Source organism: Enhydra lutris, unplaced genomic scaffold (assembly GCF_002288905.1).
Source record: "Enhydra lutris kenyoni isolate GAN:26980312 unplaced genomic scaffold, ASM228890v2 scaffoldscaffold8, whole genome shotgun sequence".
NCBI lineage: Eukaryota > Metazoa > Chordata > Mammalia > Carnivora > Mustelidae > Enhydra > Enhydra lutris.
The window spans coordinates 28,238,736-28,264,613 of NW_019154092.1; the positions used below are offsets into that span (position 1 = coordinate 28,238,736).

A 25,878-nucleotide genomic window follows, 5' to 3' on the forward strand; every position below is an offset into this window, starting at 1 on the left:
ACTTTTCTGGGTTCAGCTGGATACTGACTTTCACCTTTCCTTACCAGATACACTACTGGCTCCCATCATTGTTAAAAAGTCACTGCCTTCTCTTCCTGCCTTATGTGTTTGATTTTCATCAGTGGTAGGTTTTATTGTTGCTCTAGATATTTGTAGAGAATGTAATTTAAAGGAAATTAAACCTCTAGAAGCAGGATAAAATTGGGCACGTTAAGTCCAATGCTTTGATGTTAAGAGCATTTTCAATAGCTATTATCTACCATGCAAAACTGCTCAACTTTACTATAAAGATCTGGTTCTGAGTCACAGGGTAGAAGACCATTATTAAGTATCTGGGAGGCAGCAGACTGCCAGTGACCAGGAGGGGAGCTCAGGCTTCATATTTGCCTGGGTTCAAAGGGTGGCTGCAGCCTTTGTCCTGGGCTCCTGGCAAGTGATTTTAGCTTCTTGATTTCCTTTGTAAAAGGGATTGTGACTGTCCTCATTGCCCACAGTTATTGTGAAAAGGAAATAAAATGGCTCTCCCTGTATCAATAATCAGTAATTCGTGGCTATCATTGTAGCTGAATGTCCTTTCTACTGAGTATTGTTACTTGACCTACACAATTTAAGAAAATTCAGTAACTGCTTGTGTTTGTATTCTCTGTGGTCATTTAAGTCCTGTTTTCTTATTAGGTGTGATAAAGTAACACACATCGACAAGACAGTGCTGTTGTATGGGAAGTCAACTGGCAGAAGTAGCAGGAACTTCTGTTTGATCTCTGTGTTTATGACTGTTTCCTATCACCGCAGTAGAATGAGAATACGAACCTGCACCTAGTTTCTCCGAAATGCTTTATAAAGGGGCATGGATTCTTCCAGTGTAAAAGAGGACCCTGGTGTTTTAAGGCACAAGTCCTAAAGCAAAAAGAGAAACAAAAGCGTATGTGGCTTTGGCCTCTGAGCTCTCCCAGGGAAACAGTGGGAGTCCTAGTACCCTTTCTCTTTGCGATAAATGTTCAAATATCAGAAACTCTGAGGGAATTTTGTTCTTGGTAGGAGGGCCTGGGAGTTGTATTTGAAGGTAAGAATGTAATGAAAACAGGAGCACTTTGCTGGAACTTACCTTTTCTACTGTTTGCTATATTATCACTCTTAAGGATTTTTTATGTATATGCTGAGCTCGAACCGGTTACTTTTTGAAATAGCAACAATGTCCAAGTCTTCAAAGATTACTGCAGCAAAACTCAAAGCAGGAAAGAGGCACTTCAAACAGAGAAATGCTTCTCCTAAGATGTTAGATCAGGAGAGACTAAAAGACCCAAATTACTTATATAAAAATGAGGAGTAAAGAAATTCTTAGGATTATTTGTTCCATTTCTTTGAAAAAAATGGATGATATTTTGATAGGAATTGCATTAAATGTGTAGATTGCTTTAGGTAGCATAGACATTTTCACAATATTTATTCTTCCAATCCAGGAGCATGGAACATTTTTCCATTTCTTTGTGTCTTCCTCAATTTCTTTCATGAGTACTTTATAGTTTTCTGTGTATAGATTTTTAGTCTCTTTGGTTAGATTTATTCCTAGGTATCTTATAGTTTTGGGTGCAATTGTAAATGGGATGGACTCCTTAATTTCTCTTTCTTCTATCTTGGTGGTGGTGTAGAGAAATGCAACTGATTTCTGTGCATTGATTTTATATCCTGACACTTTACTGAATTCCTGTACAAGTTCTAGCAGTTTTGGAGTGGAGTCTTTTGGGTTTTCCACATATAGTATCATATCAAAAAGAAAGCCAAGGTTGGTGGCATCACAATTCCGGACTTCAAGCTCTATTACAAAGCTGTCATCATCAACACAGCATGGTACTGGCACAAAAACAGACACATAGATCAATGGAACAGAATAGAGAGCCCAGAAATAGACCCTCAACTCTATGGTCAACTAACCTTCGACAAAGCAGGAAAGAATGTCCAATGGAAAAAAGACAGCCTCTTCAATAAATGGTGTTGGGAAAATTGGACAGCCACATGCAGAAAAATGAAATTGGATCATTTCCTTACACCACACACGAAAATAGACTCAAAATGGATGAAGGATCTCAATGTGAGAAAGGAATCCATCAAAATCCTTGAGGAGAACACAGGCAGCAACCTCTTCGACCTCAGCCGCAGCAACATCTTCCTAGGAACATCGCCAAAGGCAAGGGAAGCAAGGGCAAAAATGAACTATTGGGATTTCATCAAGATCAAAAGCTTTTGCACAGCAAAGGAAACAGTTAACAAAACCAAAAGACAACTGACAGAATGGGAGAAGATATTTGCAAACGACATATCAGATAAATGGCTAGTGTCCAAAATCTATAAAGAACTTAGCAAACTCAACACCCAAAGAAGAAATAATCCAATCAAGAAATGGGAAGAGGACACGAACAGACATTTCTGCAAAGAAGACATCCAGATGGCCAACAGACACATGAAAAAGTGCTCCACATCACTCGGCATCAGGGAAATACAAATCAAAACCACAATGAGATACCACCTCACACCAGTCAGAATGGCTAAAATTAACAAGTCAGGAAATGACAGATGTGAGGATGCGGAGAAAGGGGAACCCTCCTACACTGTTGGTGGGAATGCAAGCTGGTGCAGCCACTCTGGAAAACAGCATGGAGGTTCCTCAAAATGTTGAAAATAGAGCTACCCTATGACCTAGCAATTGCACTACTGGGTATTTATCCTAAAGATACAAACGTAGTGATCTGAAGGGGCACGTGCACCCAAATGTTTATAGCAGCAATGTCTATAATAGCCAAACTATGGAAAGAACCTAGATGTCCATCAACAGACGAATGGATAAAGAAGATGTGGTATATATACACAATGGAATACTATGCAGCCATCAAAAGAAATGAAATCTTGCTATTTGCGACGATGTGGATGGAACTAGAGGGTATCATGCTTAGCGAAATAAGTCAATCGGAGAAAGACAACTACCATATGATCTCCCTGATATGAGGGAGTGGAGGTGCAACATGGGGGTTTAAGGGGGTAGGAAGAGATTTAATGAAACAAGATGGGATTGGGAGGGAGACAAACCATAAGTGACTCTTAATCTCACAAAACAAACTGAGGGTTGCTGGGGGGAGGGGGGTTGGGGTTATGGACACTGGGGAGGGTATGTGCTATGGTGAGTGCTGAAGTGTGTAAACCTGGCGATTCACAGACCTGTACCCCTGGGGATAAAAATATGTTTATAAAAAATAAATTAAAAATTAAAAAATTCTTAAATCAGATTTAAATAATCAAACGAAATATCCTTGGTTTGCTAATTTCCCTTACCCTGTCTTGGAAAAATTCTTTATTAGACAATGTTGAGACTCTAGGGGATCTTGGGATAATCCTCAGATAAAAGGTTAACCGTCCTTCTCATACTAAATGCTGGGTACAAAATGGCATTGCATATTTTCAAAGCCAACTGCTAAAAGCATTGTATCCTTCAGAAAGTTTGGAAGTTTTCACAATCATTATTTTTACACAGAAATCTGTTTATTAAACCAAACAAAACAGATAAAATTATACCAGCCCTCGATTTTTTTGAATTTTCATTTAAATAAGCAAACTCTAAATCCACACCTTAAAAGATGTTTGTGCATCTATGTATTTCCAAAATACTCATATTTCAATAAGTTTTTCACATTATATTCACTAACAGTATCACAAAAGTTCTTTTTTTGTGTTTTTTTGTTTGTTTTACGTAACTGTCAGGAACAGTAATTCTAGAAACACTAGAAGAAAAAGCACAGCAATGTCCACAGTTACAAGAAAAAGTGCACATTACTTGGTCACAATCACAGTCATTACTTGAAAAACTATATGTAACAAGTACATAAGAAATATCACTGATGCCTTAAACTCATTATCAAAAACTGAATGACATAAGTTATACATAAAATAAGGCAAATTCAGGAATGCACAAAGAATTTGTAATCCAACCAAAGCTGAACAACAGAAAGATAATTGTACAAGAAGCATAAACTGATGTACTTCTCCCTAAATATTTAAAAAATAGGCTTGCCTCAGTGCACAAAGAAAACACCATTCATGTGTATCCAACACTATAAAATAAAGGGCAAACGGTCAGGGGAGAGGAAGGGGAAGTTCATGGAAAAGCTGCAGCTGCGTCCACTGAGAGTTCTTTACATCACTGTTACCTAGAACTGCAAATTATACAAATCCTATCAGGAGAGGTAATGGTCTTTTTGGAAACTATTTCTGAAAGAGAGAAAGAAAAACTACACACAAGTGCAAATTTTCAGATTGTCACTTGCAACCTCTTAACATTCAGCCATCTACGTCCAACTGCTGCTGGAGGCGTGCCCGAAACACAGCAGTGTCATTCCACGGTGAGCAGCTGTAAGGAACCAAGGTGTGATGTGTCTTTCAATGATATGTCTTTAATATTAAAACATTCTGTGATGAAAACCTCTATTGCCAAACTGCGATGTTGAGAGGCATGACGAGCGCGAGTGCAGAAACGCAGGCTTCTCGTGGAAGTAGTTCCTGATGTGACGATTTAAAGAACGTAGCAAGGGTTTGTTTTCCAGCATTGTTATTTTTTGTAGAAAGAATTTGGAAAGAGGAGAAGGCAAAGGGATTGTGGAAAAGGTACTTACAGTAGTTTCTCAAAACAGTTTTCTTTTAGGACCTATGAAAAAGTTATCAAAGTAAAAATGACAATTTTGAATGAAAAACAAGTTTTTGTCTTTTTATAAAAATTACATATATATTTTTTTTAAAATACAAGATCCTTCTCAATGTTGTTATATCCTGTAGCAACAAGAAATTTGTTTTTTTTTTTTTTTTTTGCCAGATACTGTAGCTTTCTGTCCAGTAAGTCAGTAGCAAATTCCACTAATATTTCAGTTGGATCTTGAACTATTTTTTATACCACAAACTTCTTCTGTTTTATCCTTGAATTAAGAATATACAGCGTTGTTTTTTTTTTTTTTTTTTTGTTTTGGGGTTTTTTTGTTGTTGTTGTTTTTTTTTTTTTTTGGTCCCAGATATTTATGCTGAGAAACTAAAACATAAAGCAGTAGGCCCGACACATTACAGTATCTCAAGTACTTCAGAGGTCAGAGTTCCTTTGAAACACCTTAACACATCACTTTATGGATCAAGGACAATGTGGCATAATGGAAGTATTTCTCTTAAGACTGTGCAGTAAGACCAGAAGCGTCTCTGCTGGGAAATCAAAATGTCATTAGTGGAAACTGCAAATTTAGACCTCAGTGAATAGGATCGTCATTTGACTCAGTTCTGTTGTAAAATAAGATTTTCCAGTTCATCTGCAGAACGCAATAAAAATGCAGCTGATTCTCGGTATCCTGCAACGAGCTGTCTCACAGCATTGATTTCAGTTGGACTCAGCTGGGGTCTGGAGCTTGAACTGCTGGAGGATCCTGAGCTAGTTGCCAACTGCCTCTTCATGCTGAGATCCGTCGGTCCTAGAAAAAATAATCACAAAATTAACATGAACAATCTTTGTTCCGGTACTTTGAATATGACCATTAAATTGTTGACTTAATTCACTTACTCTTTTGTGAGAAGCTACTGATACCTTTAATCAAATACATCAGCTCTCTGAAATACCAAAGAGCAACATGATATGAAATGAGTGGCTGAGTATTCTCAGACTCCTTGTCCAGACGATCACCTCTTACTGTGGAAAGACCCTGAAGAAGACCTACTCCTAATATGTGCTTTTTGGCAAACTTGATTTTAAGTCTACTCTACAGATATTGCATCAGTGTAAAATGCTGGGACTTACAAATGCTTTGTGTTTGCACCCTTGGTTAACAAATAATTTTAGGTCCCACCTACTCAGACGTGGAAACATCCTAGATTGTGATGCTAATGACTCCACATTACAAACTCTTCCATTTAGAACAAAGGAAATTTGGGACAGAAGAGTTCAATGACATGGTTACAATTAATAGCTTTGAAGTGGCATAGTAAGGATGTGAATTGCATATTTTTTTTTTTTATTTCAGGGGAATGCTTTTCTTCTATCATGTTGGTTAGGATTTTAAAATATGTGTTAAGTTAGTAAAAATTAGTATTTAAAAATATTAGATAGCAGTTAGTTTTAGGCGGGCGCAGTAAGTAAATAATCAGTATGAACAATTCCGCAGAGAAGCCAGACCTGGGATAGTGCTTTAGGTATTGTTAAAGCTGCTTCTGTATTTATTTGCCTAAAACATTCAGGTGTCCAAACGTTTATTACACATAATTAAATCAAATCAGATAGGTCTGCTTTTTGACAACATATTGTAAGTTTTTATTTCTTTGTACATTTTTACTTTAAAACAATTTAGTTAACAGAAATGTCTTAATTAAAGATTTTAAAAATACTTTGCATAGATTCTTGGATTATTAAGCCTTTTTTTAGGTGTTATAAAGGTTTTAAGTGTTCATTGTTATAGCAATTACTTAAAGGTAAGAACCATAACTATTAAATTTGCAATGAGTAATACATTTAAAATCCTTGAATAAATATGACTGGGGACATTAACTGAAGGCATGCTCAAGAATTGTAGTAATTCTCTAACTTGAAATGATTTAAACAGATTTTTCTTAGAGAACTTTTCATATAATAGTATTCAATTCCTGAACTTAAACAAGGGATGTTATTTTATCCTGTTCCTCCTTCTTGAGGCCTGATGGAAACAGGCCAAGACCCAACCCCTTTCACCCTGTATCCGAAGGGAGAAGAGGACTCCTGTCAGTGAGGAGGCACATTTCTCATGAAATGGGAACAGCTTCACTTGTAATCTAATTAGGACAGAGACCAGACTAGCACACAAGAACTCGGACATTTGAGAAGGACTTATTTCCACTTCTGCCACAGCCTTAAAGCCTTGATTTCCTAGCAGGCGTTAGTTTCCATTTGTTCTGTTGTTTACAAAATCCCGAGGCTGATATAGCAAGCTGAAAACGAGAGATATGGGGCTGTTGCATGTGCAGACAGGAATTGATGAACAAGCATGGAAGCAAAACAATAGCAACTAGTGCATTTGGAAAGTTCTGAATGGATTAAGAAAATATCATGACATAATGGGTTTTGGTTTATGGATGAACCAACTTTAAATTTGGATTTTTTACCCTTTATATTCAAGTATCCCAGGACCAGTACAAATCTTTAGAACACAAAGTAGAAAGGACTTTCCTCAATTATGTAGATATGTCATGTCTAGTTGATCATTACTTTATTAGAAGTTGTAACATTTTATGTTTTTGCTGACAAGCCAAGTGGCTGGTTAATGTCTTTAGGTGGAATTAAGAAAGGGTGAGGCTAGGGCTCAAGTTCTTTTTGGGATAAAAAGACTGATTTCGTTCTAACACCATGGTTCACAGATCATTCTCTACCTCTGGCTCAGAGATAAAGGCTTCCAAACTAATATATACTTTTCACTTTCTTTCTAATTATTAACACAGGCAAATTCTAGATAGCTCAATAACACATAAGCCATTCACACCTTTGTTATTTTTCTGGAAGAAAGTTGACTTCCATTATCTTGGAGTCTTTTGGATCTACAGGATCAAGTATAATTAAAAGTATAAGGAATTCTTTTTGCTGAATATTACTCAAATCTTCCAAGAGGTTAAGTAGGGAAGCAAAAAAATTAAAAGTCACAAATGAACAAAATTAGTGACTACTCAAACAGCCCTTTTCCTTGTTTGTTACTAGTATTTTTTTTTTTTTTTTTGAGATTTTATTTATCTATTTGAGAGTGTGTGTGCAAGAGCGAGGATGAGGGTCAGGGAGGAGGAAAGGAAGAGGGAGAGGGAGAAGCAGACTTCCTGCTAAGCAGGAAGACTCACATAGGGCTCAATCCCAGGACCCCAGGATCATGAGCTGAGCTGAAAGCAGACTCTTAGCTGATTGAGCTACCCAGACACCTCTGTTACTAGGATTCTTATCTGCCTCATTCAGACAATGTCATACTTGACTGGCTTAGCTTAACCCGAACAATCAATGTAAAGTAAAATGTCAAATTTCATGAAGATGTTAAATTTAATGAAGTCAAGGAAAATATTCTTGGAGATTTGCTCAAATAACAAAGCCATTAAAAAGTGTGCATTCTGGAGGAGGGGCCAGTTAATAAAACAAGCAAAAAGAATGACACAACAGATGTTTCAAGAGAAAATGATTTGAATATCAAGTGTTAAAGCAAATCAGAAAACTTGACTAGTTTTAAAACCGTAATTATGCAGACTTTATAGTCATTCTGAAAATTTGAGTAAGAAGTATTTCATGGTAACAGAAAATGTTAGAAAAATTAAGCTCCACCAAAATCAATCTTTGATTTTTAAGGTTTGGGGGCAGGTTTATAAGTTATTTATAAGTTATAAGTAAATTCTAATTAAATGAAGATGTATATCCATAATTCACTTTATTTTTTGATGGATTTCTTAAATCAAAATATAGTTCACATACAATGTTATATTTGTTTCAGGTGTACAACACTGTGATTCAACAACTCCTATGCTAGCTTACTTTTGTTTCAAGTTTTTATTAAAATTCTACTTAACATTTGGTGTAATATTAGTTTCAGAAGAATTTGATTCATTATATACATGTAACACCCAGTGCTCATCACAAGTGCCCTCCTTAAAGCCCATGACCCATTTAGTCCATCCCCTCCCACTTCCCCTACAGCAACCCCTCATTTCTCCTCTATAGTTAAGAGTCTATTTTATGGTTTGCCTTTTTTTCTTTCCCCTATGTTTATCTGTCTTGTTCCTTAAATTGCACAAATGAGTGAAACTGTATGGTATTTCTTTGACTTATTTTGCTTATTAGCATAATACCCTCTAGCTCTACCCACATCATTCAAATGGCAAGATTTCATTGTTTTTGATGGTGAAGTAATATTCCATTGTGTATATATATATATATATATACAACCTCTTCTTTATCCATTCATCAGCCAATGGACATTTGGACTCTTTCCATAATTTGACTATTGTTGATAATGCTGCTATAAACATTAGGGTACATGTGCCCCTATGAATCAGTATTCTTGTATTCTTTGATAAATATCTAGCAGTGTTGGATCATAGAGTAGTGCTATTTTTAAGTTTCTGAGGAACCGCCATACTGTTTTCTAGAGCACCTGCACTGGTTTCCATTCCCACCAACAGAGTAAGAGGGTTCCCCTTTCTTGGCATACTTGCCAACATCTGTTGTTTCCTGTGGTATAAATTTTAACAATTCTGACAGGTGTGAGGTAGTAGCTCATCATGATTTTGTGTTTCCCTCACAATGGGTGAGGTTAAGCACCTTTTCATGCATCTGTTGGCCATCTGTATGTAATCTTTGGGAAAAAGTCTACTCATGTCTTCCCATTTTTTAACTGGATTATTGGGGGGGGGATGTTGAGTTTATTAAATTCTTTAGATTCCAGATACAGTTTATCAGCTAGGGCCTTTGCAATTATCTTCTCCCATTCTGAAGGTTGCCATTTCACTAAAGTATAGCTATCACCTGCCACCATACAAACCTATTTTAAATTCATGAACTGTATTCTGTAAGCTGTACCTTTCATTCCTGTGACAGTCATTCCATAACTGGAAGCCTGTATCTTCTCCTTTCCTTCAACCATTTTGCCATCCCTTATCTCCCTAGCTACCATTAGTTTGTTCTCTGTATTTATGGGTCTGTTTCTGCTTTTGTTTCATTTTTTAGGTTCCACAAATAAGTGAAATCATATGGTGTTTGACTTTCTGACTTATTTCACTTAGCATAATACTCTTTAGATCCATCCATATGGTATCAAATGGCAATATCTCGTTTTTTTAATGGTTGAATAATAGTCCATTACACACACACACACACACACAGCCCATGCATCTACTGATGGACACTTGGTTGCTTCTGTATCTTGGCTATTGTTAAAAATGCTGCAATAAACATAGAGGTACATATATCTTTTCAAAGGAGTGTTTGTTTTCTTTGGGTAGTTAGCCAGTAGTGAAGTGCTAGATCATATGGGATTTCTATTTTTGATTTTTTTGGGGAACCTGCATACCATATTCCATAGTGGCTACATAAAATTACATTCCCACCAGCAGTGCACGAGGGTTTCTTTTTCTACATATCTTCACCAACACTTGTTATTTCTTGTCATTTTGAGTCTAGACATTGACAGGTGTGAAGTGATAACCTCCTTGTTTTTTTTTTTTTTTTTTTTGCATTTCCCTAATGATTCCTACCATCGAGCATCTTCCCATGCATTGCGGGCCATCTGTATGTCATTTTTGGAGAAATGTTTATTTGGATCCTCTGCCCATTATTTAATGGGATTGTTTGGGGGGCTTTTTGGTGTTGAGTTCTTTACATATTTTGGAGATTAACTGCTTATTGGATATATTATTTGCAAATATCTTCTCCCAATCAGTAGGCTGCCTTTTCAATTTGTCTGATAGTTTCCTTTGCTGCACAAAAGCCTTTTATTTTGGTGTATTCCCAATCGTTTTTTTGCTTTTGTTTTCCTTGCCTGAGGAGACCTGTCCAAAAAAAATGTTGCTGAGGCCAATGTCAAAGAGATTATTGCCTATGTTTTCTTCTAGGAGTTTGATGGTTTCAGGCCTCACATTTAGGTCTTGAACCTATTTTGAGTTTATTTTTGTGTATGGTATGAGAAAGTGAGTTTTTTTGTTTGCTTGGTTTTTGGTTTTGGTACAAAATGGAGCTATCCAGAAGGGACTGTCTATCCCCCACTGTATATTTTTGTGTCCTTTGTCATGGATTAATTGACCATATAAGTATGGATTTATTCCTGGCCTCTCTATCCTGGTCCATTGATTTACATGTGTTTTTGTGCCAGTAGCATTCTGTTTTGATTACTACAGCTTTGTAGTGTACCTTGAAATCTGGGACTGTGATACCTCTGGCTTTGTTCTTCTTTCTCGAGATGGCTTTGGGTATTTGAGGTCTTTTGTAGTTTCCTACAGATCTTAGTATACATTTGTTCTAGTTTTGTGGAAAATGCTATCGGTATTTTGATAGGGATTGCATTAAGTCTATGGATTGCTTTGGATAGTGCAGATGTTTTAACACTAAATCTTCCACTCCATGAGCATGGGATACCTTACCATTTGTGTTGTCTTCAATTTCTTTCATCAGTATTTAATGTTTTCAGAGTACAGTTCTTTAACATCCTGATTAAATTTATTCCTAGATTCTTTTTACTTTGCTCTGATCTTTATTTCCTTCTCTCTACTATCCTTGAGCTTTGTTGTTCTTTTTCTAATTCATTTAGGCACTGTATGATTATAACATTGTCTTTTAGCACTGTTTTTGCTTCATTCAGAAAATTTCTACTTTTATTGTCTCAAGGTATTTTTCAGTTTCCTCTATTTGTTGAGCCATTGGTTGTTCAGTAGCATATAGTTTAGCTTCCATATTTTTTTTCCACATTTTTTTTTCTACTTGATTTCCAGTTTCATACTGTTGTGGTCAGAAAAGATGGTTGGTACAATCTTAAACTTATTGAGACTTCTTCATGGCCTAATATGATCTATTCTGGAAAATGTCCCATGTACTTGAAAAACAATGTGAATCTGTTTTTTAGACAGAATATTCTATATATCTGTCAAGCCCATCTGGTCTAACATCATTTAAAGCCACTTTAAAAAATGATTATCTGTCTGGATCATGTATTGTTGATATAAGTAGCGTGTTAAAATTCCCTACTATTTTCATATTACTCTTAATTTTTCCCTTTATGTCTGTTAATATTTGCTTTTAATATTTAGGTGCGTCTATGTTAGATACATAGGTATTTACAATTATTACATCTTATTGGATCAATCCCTTTATCACTAATGCCCTTCTTTGTTTCTTATTAGAGTCTTTGTTTTAAGATCTATTTTACCTAAGTATTGCTACCCAGCTTTGTTTTTGCTTCCATTTATTAGCATGGAATATATTTTTCCATCCCCTCTTTTTCAGGTTGTATGTATCTTTAGGTCTGATAGCTAGTCTCTTGTAGGGAGTATCAAGATGGGTCTAATTTTTTATCCATTCAGTCCCTCTGTGTCTTTTGATTGGATAATTTAGGCATTTGTATTTAAAGTAACTGTCCACAGGCATGTACTTATTGCCATTTTTGTCAGTTGTTTTCTGGCTTTTTGCAAATCCTCTGTTCCTTTCTTCTTGCTGTTTTTATGTTTTGATTTTCCATAGTTAGAGAAGGATACAATAAGAAAAGATAATTAAAAGCTAGTAACCCTAATGTATATATAGACAAAAATCCTTAACAAAACATAGCAAGCCAAATTCAATAATATATTGATAGGATCACACAGCATGATCAGGTGGGTTTATTCCAAGGATTCAAGAATGGTTCAATATCTGCAAATCAATCAGAACAAAAACAGATACAAAGCATACAGTCTTCTCCATAGATGCATTCCAAACTGGGAAGGAAGACCTAAAACTGTCAATCCTAAAATTTGTATGGAACCACACAGGACCTCAAATAGAGAAAGTAATCTTGAAATAGGACCAAAGCTGAAGGCAACGTCCTCCCTGATTTCAAAAAATGCTACCAAAGCTTTAGTAATCAAAATAGTGTGGTATTGGCATAAACACAAACACAAACCAATTGGCAGAGATAGCCCAGTACTATACTTACATGTATGTGGTTAATTAGTTTAGGACAAAAGAGCCAGGAATACACAATGGGGAAAGAACAGTCTCTTTTATAAACGGTGCTGGGAAAACCAGATAGCCATAGGCAAAAAAATGAAACTGAACCTCTAAAACTATACACAAAAATTAACCCAAAGTTGATCAAATACTTTAAGACCTGAAACCATAAACTCCTAGAAGATAAAATAGATGGTAAATTCCAAGACATCAATCTGGCTATGATATTTTGGATTTGACATTAAAGCAAAAGCAACAAAGGCAAAAATAAACATCTGGGACTATATCAAATTAAAAACCACTGCACAGCAAAGGAAACCATTGATAAAATGAAAGAAGCCCACCAAATGGGAGAAAATATTTGAAAATCATATCTGATAAGGGGTTAACATCCAAAACATATACAAGCATAACACAATTTAATAGCAAAAAAAAAAGTCTGATTAATAAATGGGCAGATGATCTAAATGGATAGTTTTCCAAAGACAATATACTGGTGGCCTGAAATACCTGAAAAGGTATTTCATAATCATCAGGGAAATGCAAGTCAAAGCCACAATGATGTATCACTTCACCTAAGTTAAAATTGCTGTTACAAGATGTCATAAAACTTCTATGGACAAAACTCAAAATTCAGCAATTGATAAATATATTACAAAATATGTATTACAGTTCTACTACTAAGAATGAAATTCCTTGGGGGGGATAACATTTTTCTTAACTGGGGTTTCAGGTTCATGTTCCCTGTTATCAAAATCAACTGTACATGTCCATCTGTTAATGTGGATCTGTATAGAGATTTTATGAATTTTATATAGATAGTTGTTTCCAAATTGAGTATATTCATCATTTGTAAAACATTTATAGCCTTCTTCTGGATTTTCTAGAAACTTACCTAATAACTTGTCAATGGATTGCAGGTTAATTACTTCCAATTGAAGATTAAACTGGCAGTTCTTTAATTGACCAGTTAAAAACTATTTTGAGATATGGGAATTTATTTTCTACGTGTATAAAGTCCAAAAAACATTGCTGAACCTGTAGTATGTGCTCAGCAAATATATCCACAGGAAATGTGTGTGGAAATGTAGATTTAACTTCTTGTTTTAACTTGGACAGTATAAATTTATAAAGCAGCTTAGCCACTACATGTAAGTCAAACAATGTTATCAGCAAAATGGCTTTATCACAGCATAAACTTCACATATAAGAACTGTTTCATCTTGTAATTTCAGATTGAATTCATCAAGAATCATTGTTCATTCTGTAGCATAAGCTAATTTCCAAAGCCATTTAGTGTTCAGAAAAATTTCAATCTTGGCTCTGACCTGAAAAAGTTTCCCGCAAGGCCATCAAGCTGCTGTGTCTTAGGACAAGTAAGGGTATTTGGATTTTATTTTTGACAAAATCTCACAGAACTTAGGATAATTAAATTAATGAAAACAAAGTTTAATGCTGGCACTGCTGTACAGTATCACATGATCAATTCAAAGGTTTTCCACAATGCACCTAATTCAAAAAATGAATAGTTCAGGAAGTAACCATATGACTTATATTTTAATAAACTTTGTAAATTTGCCCAAATTAGCCTTTCTGCTTCATACATCTTAGCCGATTCCACTTTAGGTTTTACGGAATTATTTTGTTCTTTACAATGAAAATATTCTTAGCGAAAGGTGTTTCACTTTATCCTATTCATAAACACGAAGTCTTTTATCACTTCGAACTCATCACTGATTATTAAAAAACAAAACAAAAAAAAAAACCTAGCAGTATTAGTAACATCTCCACTTATAAAGAGACAAAACCACTTTTAACCAGTTGCCTTGTTTTTAATTGATTATCCCCAATATCTTAATTTCAGCCCTTCAAGCAGTGTTTTTGCCATAATGCTACTAGTCAAGCAAGTTTCTTTAGAAACAGTTCAATTGCTGCAACCGAACACCATTTAATAAACTCCTTATCTTACAGTAAGTGAAGTCACTTTCCCTGCTTGACTAATACATGAGCCACTTAGAAACTTACTTTGGTTGCACACTTTCATTTTATGTTTTGATCATATGTTTAACAGAAGGATATTATTGATAATAATGTCATACTTTTCTGACAAAGGGTGAACAAAATTAACTCTTATTCTTTAGCAGCTTGGCTAAATTAGCTAATACATACAAAGCATCCAGGGCAGTGCTTGGCTAATAGCAGATACACACGACTAAATTCAACATACAGTTGCAGTTACAAGTGATCATAATAGAACTTGCCCTTTTAATACTGCTTTTGATGATAGGATTATAATGGTACCACAAAATGTGCTGGGCTGCTTTCCATTTCTTTTCCCCTCTTTTCAATCTGTTTGTCTAAAATGAGTATTTCATCCTTAAGGTTTTGGTAAAACTCAACTGTTAAACTCTGGTTATATTTTTTTTAATTCCTAGGTTTTTACAATACTGATTCAATGTATTAATCATTGTAAATTCATAGGGAATATCTTTGAGTCAATATTTGTCAATTACGTTTTTGTAAAACCATCTAAATTTTCAAATACACTAACAAAGGTATTATTTTAATATTTAAAATCTTTTGTTCTTTCATTCTTATGATTTTATACTTTCTTGGCTAGTCTTGCTTTAAGTCCTTTCAAAGATTTTGCTTTTATTGGTCGTCTCTATTGCTTCTTTCTGTTTAATTTCTCCATTTATTTTCTCTGTTCTGTTTCTAACTTCTTGGGTTAAATGAATAGCTCATTAACTTTCTTTGTCTAATGTGTGTGCCAAAATGCCACTTTAGTTCCATCCCAAAAATTTAATGTGTAGTGCTTTCATCTTCATTAATTATGAATATTTCTAAATACAATGCTATCAGTATATTAAAATCCTTTGATTGTCACCATTTGCTTAGTCAATATGAAAGAATGTGTGTTGGGCAAGTTCTAGATACAGCCAGATTAAATTTTTGTTGTATTTTCAATTCTAAGTGATTTTCATTTCTATCAGTCTCTGAAAGAAGTGTTTTAAAAGTCTATGGATATGCCCATTTCTTCTTGCAATTTTGTTAACTTTTTATTAATTTTAAGGTTATGTTGTTGGGGCACATAGTTTCTAGACAACTGTGACTATGAACTGTTCCCTGCATTATTAGGTAAGAAATTTAAAGCTTTTGCCTTAAAGCCAATTTCTTACTTATTACATGTGTGAATGTGTGTGTACACACACACACACACATTTCCTCTAAATACTTCTGCAAGATTGTGTTTTGTATGGGTCTTTTCTATCAAAATGAAACCACTTTTATGCATCTACCTAAGAATCTGTCCTTTAACAAATACTGGATTACAACACAAGATATGTGTTAATATAAGGTCTGGATCACTCCATCTTCAGGGGGCTTACCACTTTGATTAGGAGAGAACGTCAGATGCCACAGTTCAGTGAAAACTGTTTGACTCTTCTAAAGTCTTTGTCAAACTCAAGCCATTTTCAACCCATTCAGGTCTAATATAAGTCTAACAGATTGTGTTGTCAAGTACTTAACTCCTCTTGACCTCATCAAATTTATCCCTTTCTACTTAATAAACACGGATTAATCAACATTAGGTTACCAAGGAACAGGGTATTTATCCATGAAGTATGTACCAAATTGCTGAGATACATATTCTACAGACAACTAAGAGAACCAAAAAGCAAGATATTTATCAGTCAAGTAGCTGTTTAAGGCATTATGCAAGGGAGAAGAGAGGAGTATATGAATCACCCCTACTCTCCCCCTAAATTATAAGTCTACTTTCTACTAAAACTACAGATCAAGCACTGACAAGGAATTACAGGTTGAATTAGATCTTCCATAATATACTTCCATGTTGATTTGAAAGCAATTTTTATTTACGCTGTAATTGTTGATATCTCATACAATACAAAAAAGCATACATGACTGTCCTGAAACCAATCTAGCTGACTTTTTATTTCAAAATGCATTTTAGATCTGCTTTTAAAAATTCATTTATTAAATTTTTCTTTTAGTGAGTTTTTCCTGTACTTAATCTTCTTTTCATTGTCTTAATCCATTTGTTTTATTTCATTTTTCTCACTTAATGTGTCTTGTTAAACAAAACAAAAGTAAAATTGCAGTCGAAGAGCTTTTCTACACGATTTGAAAAGACTCCATTGTTTCCCCCATTAAGAAGGCCAATCTTTCCTCTAGGTTAGATTTGCTAACTGAGGGCACTCCGGTCTGTAAACAGCCTTAGTTTTTTCATTGTGTGGCCCTTCCACTTGAGCTTCAAATTCAACATTTTCTAGAGACCTAACTCTGATAACACTGCAAGACCTGGCAGTGTCAATCACTCTCCAGCAGAGTCTTAGAAATTTATGAGGGGAACAACTCAGCATGCCTGTTTTGTGCCTAGTTTGGGCTTGTGGGAAAGGACACAAACACTGTAGTAGAGAGAAGAGTTGTTTTCTTAACCTAGATGAATCAAACATACTACATGAGGGTAAAATGAATTACAGTACTACTTGAGTTTTTGCATTTTCACAGATGTTTACTTTTTTTCAAGTAACAGGAAGTATTGCCCCCCCAAATAATAAGCCCAGAACATCTATTTATTATTTTTCAGAGCTGAGGCCAAAAATATATAAATTGCTTAGATTATTGGGGTTCTGCCTCCACCATAACCCCATGATTAAAATTTTACCTTTCCTTATTTTAAAAGTGTGTGTGTTATGTATGTATGTATATATGTATTTCCCATTTAGTTAGAGCATGGGGGGGGGGGCTTGGGTGGGAGGAGAGACAACGGAAGAGGGGGAGAAAGAATCTCCAGCAGGGTCCACGCTGAGCAGGGAGTCCCACATAGGGCTCTATCCCACAACCCTGAAATCATGACCTGAGAGGAAATTGAGAGTGGGATACTTAACTAGCACAGCTGGTGCCCCTTAACTTTCATCTTTTTCCAAGAATTAATTGGAAGTTTAGTAAACAAGGGGAAAGATGAGAAAAATATCCAGAATGTCCTCAGGAAAAACTAGATATGTTTTATTCTTTTGTATACTTTTTATCTTATTTTAAAATTAACAGGAAACCCCAATAAGCTAAATTTTAAAACATCAGCTGTAAAACTTATCTGTTTATGTGTATTCAATCTATTTTCAGAAATAGTTGACATTTTAAGGAGGTAAATTAAATGGAAACTGTACCTGTGATAAAGTACTAGTAACCCAAGTAAATAGTAAAACTCTACTAAAGAATTTGGACTTGGACACAGGTTTCATCTTCAAATGATGAAATCTCATTTTAAATATATAGTTACAATAAAACTAGTATGTGAAAAATCTGGGTTCAAGTCTTAATACGGAAACTCTCTAGATATGTGAACTGTAAATCTGGACAAATCATGTATCCTCTGAGATTCACAAGTAAAATGTGAATACTGCTACTACTTTTGTCCATTTGCCAGGTTATTGGAGCAGGGGAAATGAAATTATGCATGTTAAATGGTTCAATGAATGTGAGAGCTGATTTTTTTTTTTTTTTTAAGATTTTATTTATTTGACAGAGAGAGAGAGAGAGATCACAAGTAGGCAGAGGGGGAGGGGGAAGCAGGCTCCCTGGTGAGCAGAGAGCCCAATGCAGGGCTCAATGCCAGGACCTTGGGATCATGACCTGAGCCGAAGGCAGAGGCTTAACCCACTGAGTCACCCAGGCACCCTGTGAGAGCTGACTCTTAACTGGAATCCTACCCTTGCCTTAACTGCTCAGTAAAAATAGAGGATTCATGGATTATTTAGGTTAAAGACTAAGGATTTACTCAAATTGATGTAACTCATTGTATTAGTCAAGGTTCTCCAAAGAAACCAAACCAACAGCTGATACATGTGTATAATATATGTAACAAGGAATTAGCTCGTATGATTATGGAGGCTGGGAAGTCCCAAGATCTGCACTTGACAGGCTAGATATTAAGGAAGCTGTGGGGTAGTTTCAAAGTCCCAAAGCCCGAGAACTAGGATAAGTGACTGTGTAAATTCTATTCTGAAAGTTTGTAGGCTCAAGACCCCCAAATTGCTGATTTTTCAGTTCAAGTCCAAAAGCAAGAGTTGACTGTTATCTAGCTCAAACAAGCAGATGGATTTCTCTCTGACTTAGCTTTTTTTGCTCCGGTCAGGTCTTAATTTCATTGGAGGATGCCCACCCATATTAGAACCTCCTCCTTTACTTAGTCATTCAGACAAACCCAGAATAATGCTAGGCTGAATGTCTGGGTACTCTACGACCAATGAAGCTGACACCTAAAATTAGCCATCATATTCCTGTAATTTTTTTTAAATTAGGTTCTCTAGATCTTTTTTTAAATTTATTTTATTTGACAGACAGAGATCACAAGTAGGCAGAGAGGCAGACAGAGAGGGGGAAGCAGGCTCCCTGCTGAGCAGAGAGCCCGATGTGGGGCTCCATCCCAGGACCCTGGGTTCATGACCTGATTCGAAGGCAGAGGCTTTAATCCACTGAGCCACCCAGGTGCCCCTAGGTTCTCTAGATTTTAATTCCAGTGGAGTTAACATACAGTGTTATATTAATTTCAGGGGTACAATAAAATGACTCAGTTTTCTACACATCACTCAGACTCATCAAGATAAATGTATTCTTGAATCCCCTTCGCCTACTTTACCCAACCCTCCACCCACCTCTCCTCTGGTAACCATCAGTTTGTTCCTGGTTTGTCTTTCTTTCCCTTGGCTCAGGAGACTTATCTAGAAAAACATCGTTATGGCCAATGTCAGAGAAATTACTGCCTGTGCTCTCTTCTAGACTTTTCCGGTTTCAGGTCTCACATTTATGTCTTTAATCCATTTGAGTTTATTTTTGTATATAGTGTAAGCCTGTGGTCCAGTTTCATTCTTTTTCATGTTGCCATCCAGTTTTCCCAATACCCTCTGTAGAAGAGAATTTTCCCACTGTATATTCTTGCCTCCTTTGTTGAAGAGTAACTGACCATATAACTGCAAGTTTACTTCTGGGTTTTCTACCCGGTTCCATTGATTTATGTGTCTATTTCTGTACCAGTACCTATTATTTTGATTACTATAGCTTTGTAATATAACTTGAAGTCTGGAACTGTGATGCCTCCAATTGTTTTTCTTTTTCAAGATTGTTTTGGCTTTTGGGATCTTGTGTTTCCAAATAAATGTTAGTTATTTCTGTACAGTTAGGTCTGTGAAAAAGGCTGTAGGTTTTTTGATAAGGATTGTATTGACTCTGCAGATTGTTTTGGGTAGCACAGACATTTAACAATATTTGTGGTTTTTTTGTTTGTTTTTAAAGATTTTATTTGGCAGACAGAGATCACAAGTAGGCAGAAGGCAGGCAGAGAGAGAGGAGAAGCAGGCTCCCCAATGAGCAGAGAGCCCGATGCGGGGCTCAATCCCAGGACCCTGAGATCATGACCTGAGCCGAAGGCAGAGGCTTTAACCTACTGAGCCACCCAGGTGCCCCAACAATATTTGTTTTTCTAATCCATGAGCATGGAATGTCTTTCCATTTGTGTTGTCTTCAATTTCTTTCATCAATGTTTTATAGTTTTAGAGTAAAGGTCTTTCACCTCCTTGGTGAAGTTTATTCCTAAGGTATTTTATTAATTTTGGTGCAATTGTAAATGCATTGTTCTCTTAATTTCTCTTTCCACTGCTTTATTATAGAAAGGCAACATATTTCCGTACATTGATTTTGTATCCTATGAATTTACTGAATTCAGTTATCACTTCTAGCAGACTTTTTGTAGAACCTTTAGCATTTTCTATGTACTATATTGTGACATCTGTTAACAGTGAAAGTTTTACTTTTCTCACCAGGTTAAATGCCTTTTCTTTCTTTTTGATTGCCATGGCTAGGATTCAGTTTTTCAGCATTAAGTATAATGTTAACTGAGGATTTTTCATTTAGAGCCTTTATGATTGAGGTGTGGTCCCTCTAAACCTACCTTGTTAAGTTTTTTTATCCTAAATGGATGTTGTACTTTGTCAAATACTTTTTCTGCATCTATGGAAATGAACATAAGGTTTTTATCCCTTTTCTTATTGATATATGTCATGTTGATTGAATCGCAAATATTGAAACAGCTTTGTATCTGAGGAATAAATCTTACTTGATGGTGGTGAATGATTTTTTAATATATTGTTGGATTTCAGTTGCTAATGTGGTTGAAGATTTTTGCCTCTATATTCATCAGATATTGGCTTGGTGGTCTTTTTGTAATGTCTTTATCTGGTTTTGGTATCCTAATAATGCTACCTTTGTTGAATGAATTTGGAAGGTTTTTTTCTTTTTTCTCTTTTGGTAATAGCCTGAGACGACTAGGCATTAAAGTGTCTTTAAATGATTGGTACAATTTACCTGTGAAGCCAGTTGGTCTTGGACTTTCATTGGCTGGGAGTTTTTTGACTACTGATTCAATTCTATTGCTAATAATTGCCCTGTTCAAATTTTCCATTTCTTCCTGCATAAGTTTATATGTTTCTAGAAATGTATCCATTTCTTCTAGGTTGTCTAAATTATTGGCATATCATTTTTCATAATTTTCACATACAATTGTCTGTATTTCTATGGCATTGGTTGCTATTTCTCCTCTTTCATTTGTGATTTTGAGACCACTTTTTAATTTATGAGGCTGCCTAGAGGCTTATCAATTTTGTTGATCTTTTCAAAGAACCAGCTCGGGTTTTTTGGTTGTTGTTTTTTTGTTTGTTTGTTTTTTGATCAGCTGTAGTGTTTTTCTAGTTTCATATCACTTACTTATCTTTATTATTTCCATCCTTCTGCTGGTATTGAGTTTGGTCTTTTTCTAGTTACTTTTGATGTAAGGTTAGGTTGTCTGAGATTATTCTTCCTTCTTAAGGTAGGCCTGTATTGCTAGAATTGCCCCCCTGTCAGAAATACTTTCCTACATCTCAAAGATTTTAATAATTGTATTTTCATTTTCTTTGTCTCCATGTAATTATTTCTTCTTTCATTTCTTGGTTAACCCATTCATTTTTAAGTAGCATGTTATTCAACCTCCATGGTGGTCTTCCTAGATTTTTTTCTGGTGATTGTCTAGTTTCACAATCTTGTGGTCAAAAAAGATGCACAGTACGACTTCAATCTTTATTTTATTGACACTTCTTTTGTGGCCTAATATGTGATCTACTCTGGAGAACTGTTCCCTGTGCACTTGAAAAGCATATGTGTTCTGCAGTTCTAGGATAAAGTGTTCTGAATATACTCTTAAATCCATCTTAAATCCATTGAATAACACATTAAATCCAATGTGTTATTCAAAGCCACTGTTTCCTATGCAAATCAAAATTACAATGAGATAGCACCTGACACCTGTCAGAATGGCTAAAATCAACACAAGATACAACAGCTGTTGGCAAGGATATGGAAATAAGGAAGCTACTTAAACTGTTAGTGGGAAGGCACACTGTATAGCCACTGTGGAAAACAGTATGGAGGATCCTTAAAAAGTTAAAAATACAACTTATGATCTAGCAATCATACTACTAGGTGTTTACCCAAAGAATACAAGAACACTGTTTCAAAGGGATACATACACAGTATGTTTATAGTAGTATTTATAACTACCAAGGTATGGAAGCAGCCCAAGTGCCCATTACTGATGAATGGATAAAGAAGATATACAATAGAATATTATTCATTCATAAAAAGAATGAAATCTTGCCATTTCCAACTTCATTGGGTTGATTTTTTGGGGGGATCTGTTTCCTTCCCCATATTAGGGAAGTTCTAGCTATTATTTCTTCAAATACATTTTCTGTCCCCTTTTCTCATTCTACTTCTGGGAAACCTGTAATATGAAGGTTACTATGCTTGATGGAGTCACTGAGCTCTCTAAGTCTATTCTCATTTTGCATAACCTTTTTTTCTCTCACTTGCTGAGCTTGATGACTCTCCATTATTGTCTCCAAGGTATTAATTCATTCTTCTGTTTCCTCTAGCTGCTATTTATTCAATTATTATATTAATTTTATTTATTGTGTTCTCACTGATGTTATCCACTCTCTTCTCAAGTACAGAGAGTATCTTTTTGATCACTACCCTAATCAGGTATATTAATTTTCTCATATTCACTTAGGTCTCTTGGTGTGATTCTGTCCTGTTCATTTGGGGCATATTCCTTTGTCTTTTTTCCTAACTCTGTGTCTATTCCCATGTGTTAGGAAAGTCAGCTATGTCTCTTGTTCTTGAAAGTAATGGGAGAGGCACACACTTTTAACAACGTGGCACCTGTCTTCTCCCATAGGGGACACAGAACCACTGATGAGACTGGGCTGGCTGTGGCTGGTCTGCAAAACATGGGCAGGGGGTACAGTTTTAACAAGGTGCCTGTGACCTTTGCAGGAGGTTGGGAGAGGCAATGTTGGCCAAGTTTGCTGTGGTCTTCTTGCGGAGAGGCCTGCGAGGTCAGGATTGAGTCAGGAACAGCTGAAGAGGATGGGGCACAGTGTAAGCAATTTAGGTAGTGAATGTCTGTGCATCACTGGTGCCTGAGGGTGACTGTGATTATGCTGGAGAGCAAGGGAGCATTATGGTGCCTACCAGCTCACTTGTTCCTAGAAATGTCCCTCAGGGACCTGTGAGATTATTAACTACCTCTCCTTCTAGTGTGCCCCAGATTTTTTTTTTTTTCCAAACTGCGCTTCTAAGCTGTATCTCCTCAGTCTCTTTGTTGTGCCAGCTCTTAAAGAGCAAGGACTCAGCTTCCTTTTACCCTCTAAGCTCTCTGAGCCAAGCCCACTGATTTTTAGAGCGCCAGGCTTCACATCCTGCCAGCTGTAAGAACTCATGAAATTTGGTCCTTCTACTTTTTAAAGCAAAATGCTATTGGAATTTGTCTTCTCTGTGCAGGCTTCCCAGTATGACGATCTGTTTCTCACCCTTCTCAACACTTGCCCCTCTCTGTTGGCCACACCTAGAGGGTTTTGCTCTCCACCACATCTCTACCGTTTCTAATGTCTTCAGTGTGGCCTTTTCTCTACATCTAGTTGTGCAGTTTGTTATATCAGTCATGGGGTCATTTTTTAGGTTATTTACATTGATGTGAGTGTTATCTAGTTGCATTGGTGGGACAGTGAGTTTAGCATCCTCCTAATTCCACCATCTTCCCTATAACCCTCACGTAAAGAAAATTTCAACTTTGATATTCCAAACAGAAAGTATTCTAAATCATTTTAATATATAATTATCTCAAAATAAGACATGTTTACTACAAAGTAAATGCCTACTATATAAATAAAGATTTAATAAGAATAGCTTTTTGTTCTATATGCTCAATGGTAAAATCATTTCTGTCAAGGGAAATGAAATTCAGCCTGGAATTTTATTCACTTGGATTCTCTTCTATGTTTGTTTTGTTTTCAATTATTTTTAAAATTTGAGTATTGTGACAGATGGTAGCTGCAATTATGATGAACACAACAGTTACTGAATCACTGTTGTACACCTGAAACTAATTAATATCCTGTGTCAAGTTACTCTGAACTTAGGATATTAAACACACACCCACACAAAATGTTAATACCACAGTGAACAAAAAATTTAGGATAGCAACAACCATCACAGAAATTCTGATGGCTCATGAGGAAAGACATATGTGAAATAATGACCCCTCTAGAGTTAGGATTACCAATAATTAATAACATTTATAGCTAATAAATGCAATATTACAACAAAAATATACCACTGACTAAGCTTGGTCACTAATTCTTCAATGTATGGTAGAATAGTTAAGTTTTTCTGTTTAAAAAAAAAAAATTATTTTTCTTTAGAAATTTTCCAATATTCTCATCACTATCAATAATCAAAAAGTGCAATGTCTATGACATCATTTCTATTTATATATTTTAAATACCTCAAAATTCACTATAAACATAATTATAGAAATAGCTGTATATGGAAACCTACAAGTGTTACCTATGGTTATATAGTTATGAGACAAAGTATAAGTGAGATGCTTTAGTCTGATCCATTTGTTTGTAAAATTTGAGTTTCTTATATTTAATTATTTGCCCAAATCTCAACAAATTTAATCCATATATTTTAAGATGTTTAAATTGTATATATCAAAGGTAACTTTATTTTTTTTTTTTTCTTGGAAGTGTGGGTGAAATGGGATGGGAAGATCCTGCTACCTCCTGAGTATTCATTTTATACAGTCTAGTAAATAACGGTTAAGAAGAGAAAAAAATTAACTTTGTAAAAGAATTAATGCTAGAAGTCTAGCAAATAGTAAAACTATAAAGTAACTTTATTGAATCATTAAATTGAAGCTGTTCTGTATATCTAAAAACAATGTCTAGAACTGACATCAACATTATGGCAGTGTAAGAAGTTAAGCTCCTCTGTGAGAAGTGTAGTATCTAGAATATATATCCGAAGACCCAGAAGGAATCTCACCCACCTGTGCATCCAGTAATACACAAACAGACCTTGGTCTGGGCTGTGGAAACAGCAAAGCCAGCAGACCTGGACCAATTCCTCTTATTGAGGTTATGAAAAACTTGCAGAGAGCATAGACCTGGACAAATACCCACAGAGATTCAGCCATTCCAAGGAGAGATTCCAGCATGTCACTGGAACAAAAAACAATTGTGGTTGCAGTGGAGACCGTAAGAGGAATTTACGCTAGTTACTCCACTCCCCCCTACACAACAAGGACTGAATTATCCAGCAGCAGTAACTGCTCTAGCAGAAAAACTGGAGAGAGTTGAGAAAATGTATGGCTATCCTAGTTGTGTGGGATGTTGCTTGAAATACCCATTTCTGTCCAGCAGCTGTAACTGGAGAGGAAGACTGGGGAAGAGGCAGATAAGAATATCAAATGACATGCTAATTAAACTATAGACTTCAGCAAGAAATCTGCCCATGGTGCGTGGGAGAAGCTCACCCAAGAATCTCCCTCCCTGGGTCCATGGACACCCTCAATGCCTCCAGTGCTGAACCCACACCTCCCCGCACTGCAGTTGACTCCTTGTGCACATTCCTGAGTGGAGCTCTGAGAGCAGTTCTGGTAGATGGAGTGCTATCAGAAAAGCAGATCAGGGGCTGTGGGCTAGGAAGAAATGACAAATGTGAACTATATAGCACTACCTTCTGTTAAACCCAAAAACCAGAGAAAACCCTAA

The 25,878-nt window shown here is 35.9% G+C and overlaps 1 protein-coding gene across 4 annotated transcripts in view; it reads right to left on the reverse strand.

Annotated features, from left to right (window-relative positions):
* Positions 1-5,298: 5,298 nt before the first annotated feature.
* Positions 5,299-25,878, reverse strand: part of LOC111142597 (nucleolar protein 4) — a 397,248-nt gene continuing 376,668 nt past the window's right edge. For all 4 annotated transcript variants that reach the window (XM_022495896.1, XM_022495895.1, XM_022495894.1 and 1 more), the window contains one exon: positions 5,299-5,492. In XM_022495896.1, coding sequence (XP_022351604.1) covers positions 5,299-5,492 — 194 coding nt within the window. The remainder of the gene's footprint in view (positions 5,493-25,878) is intronic.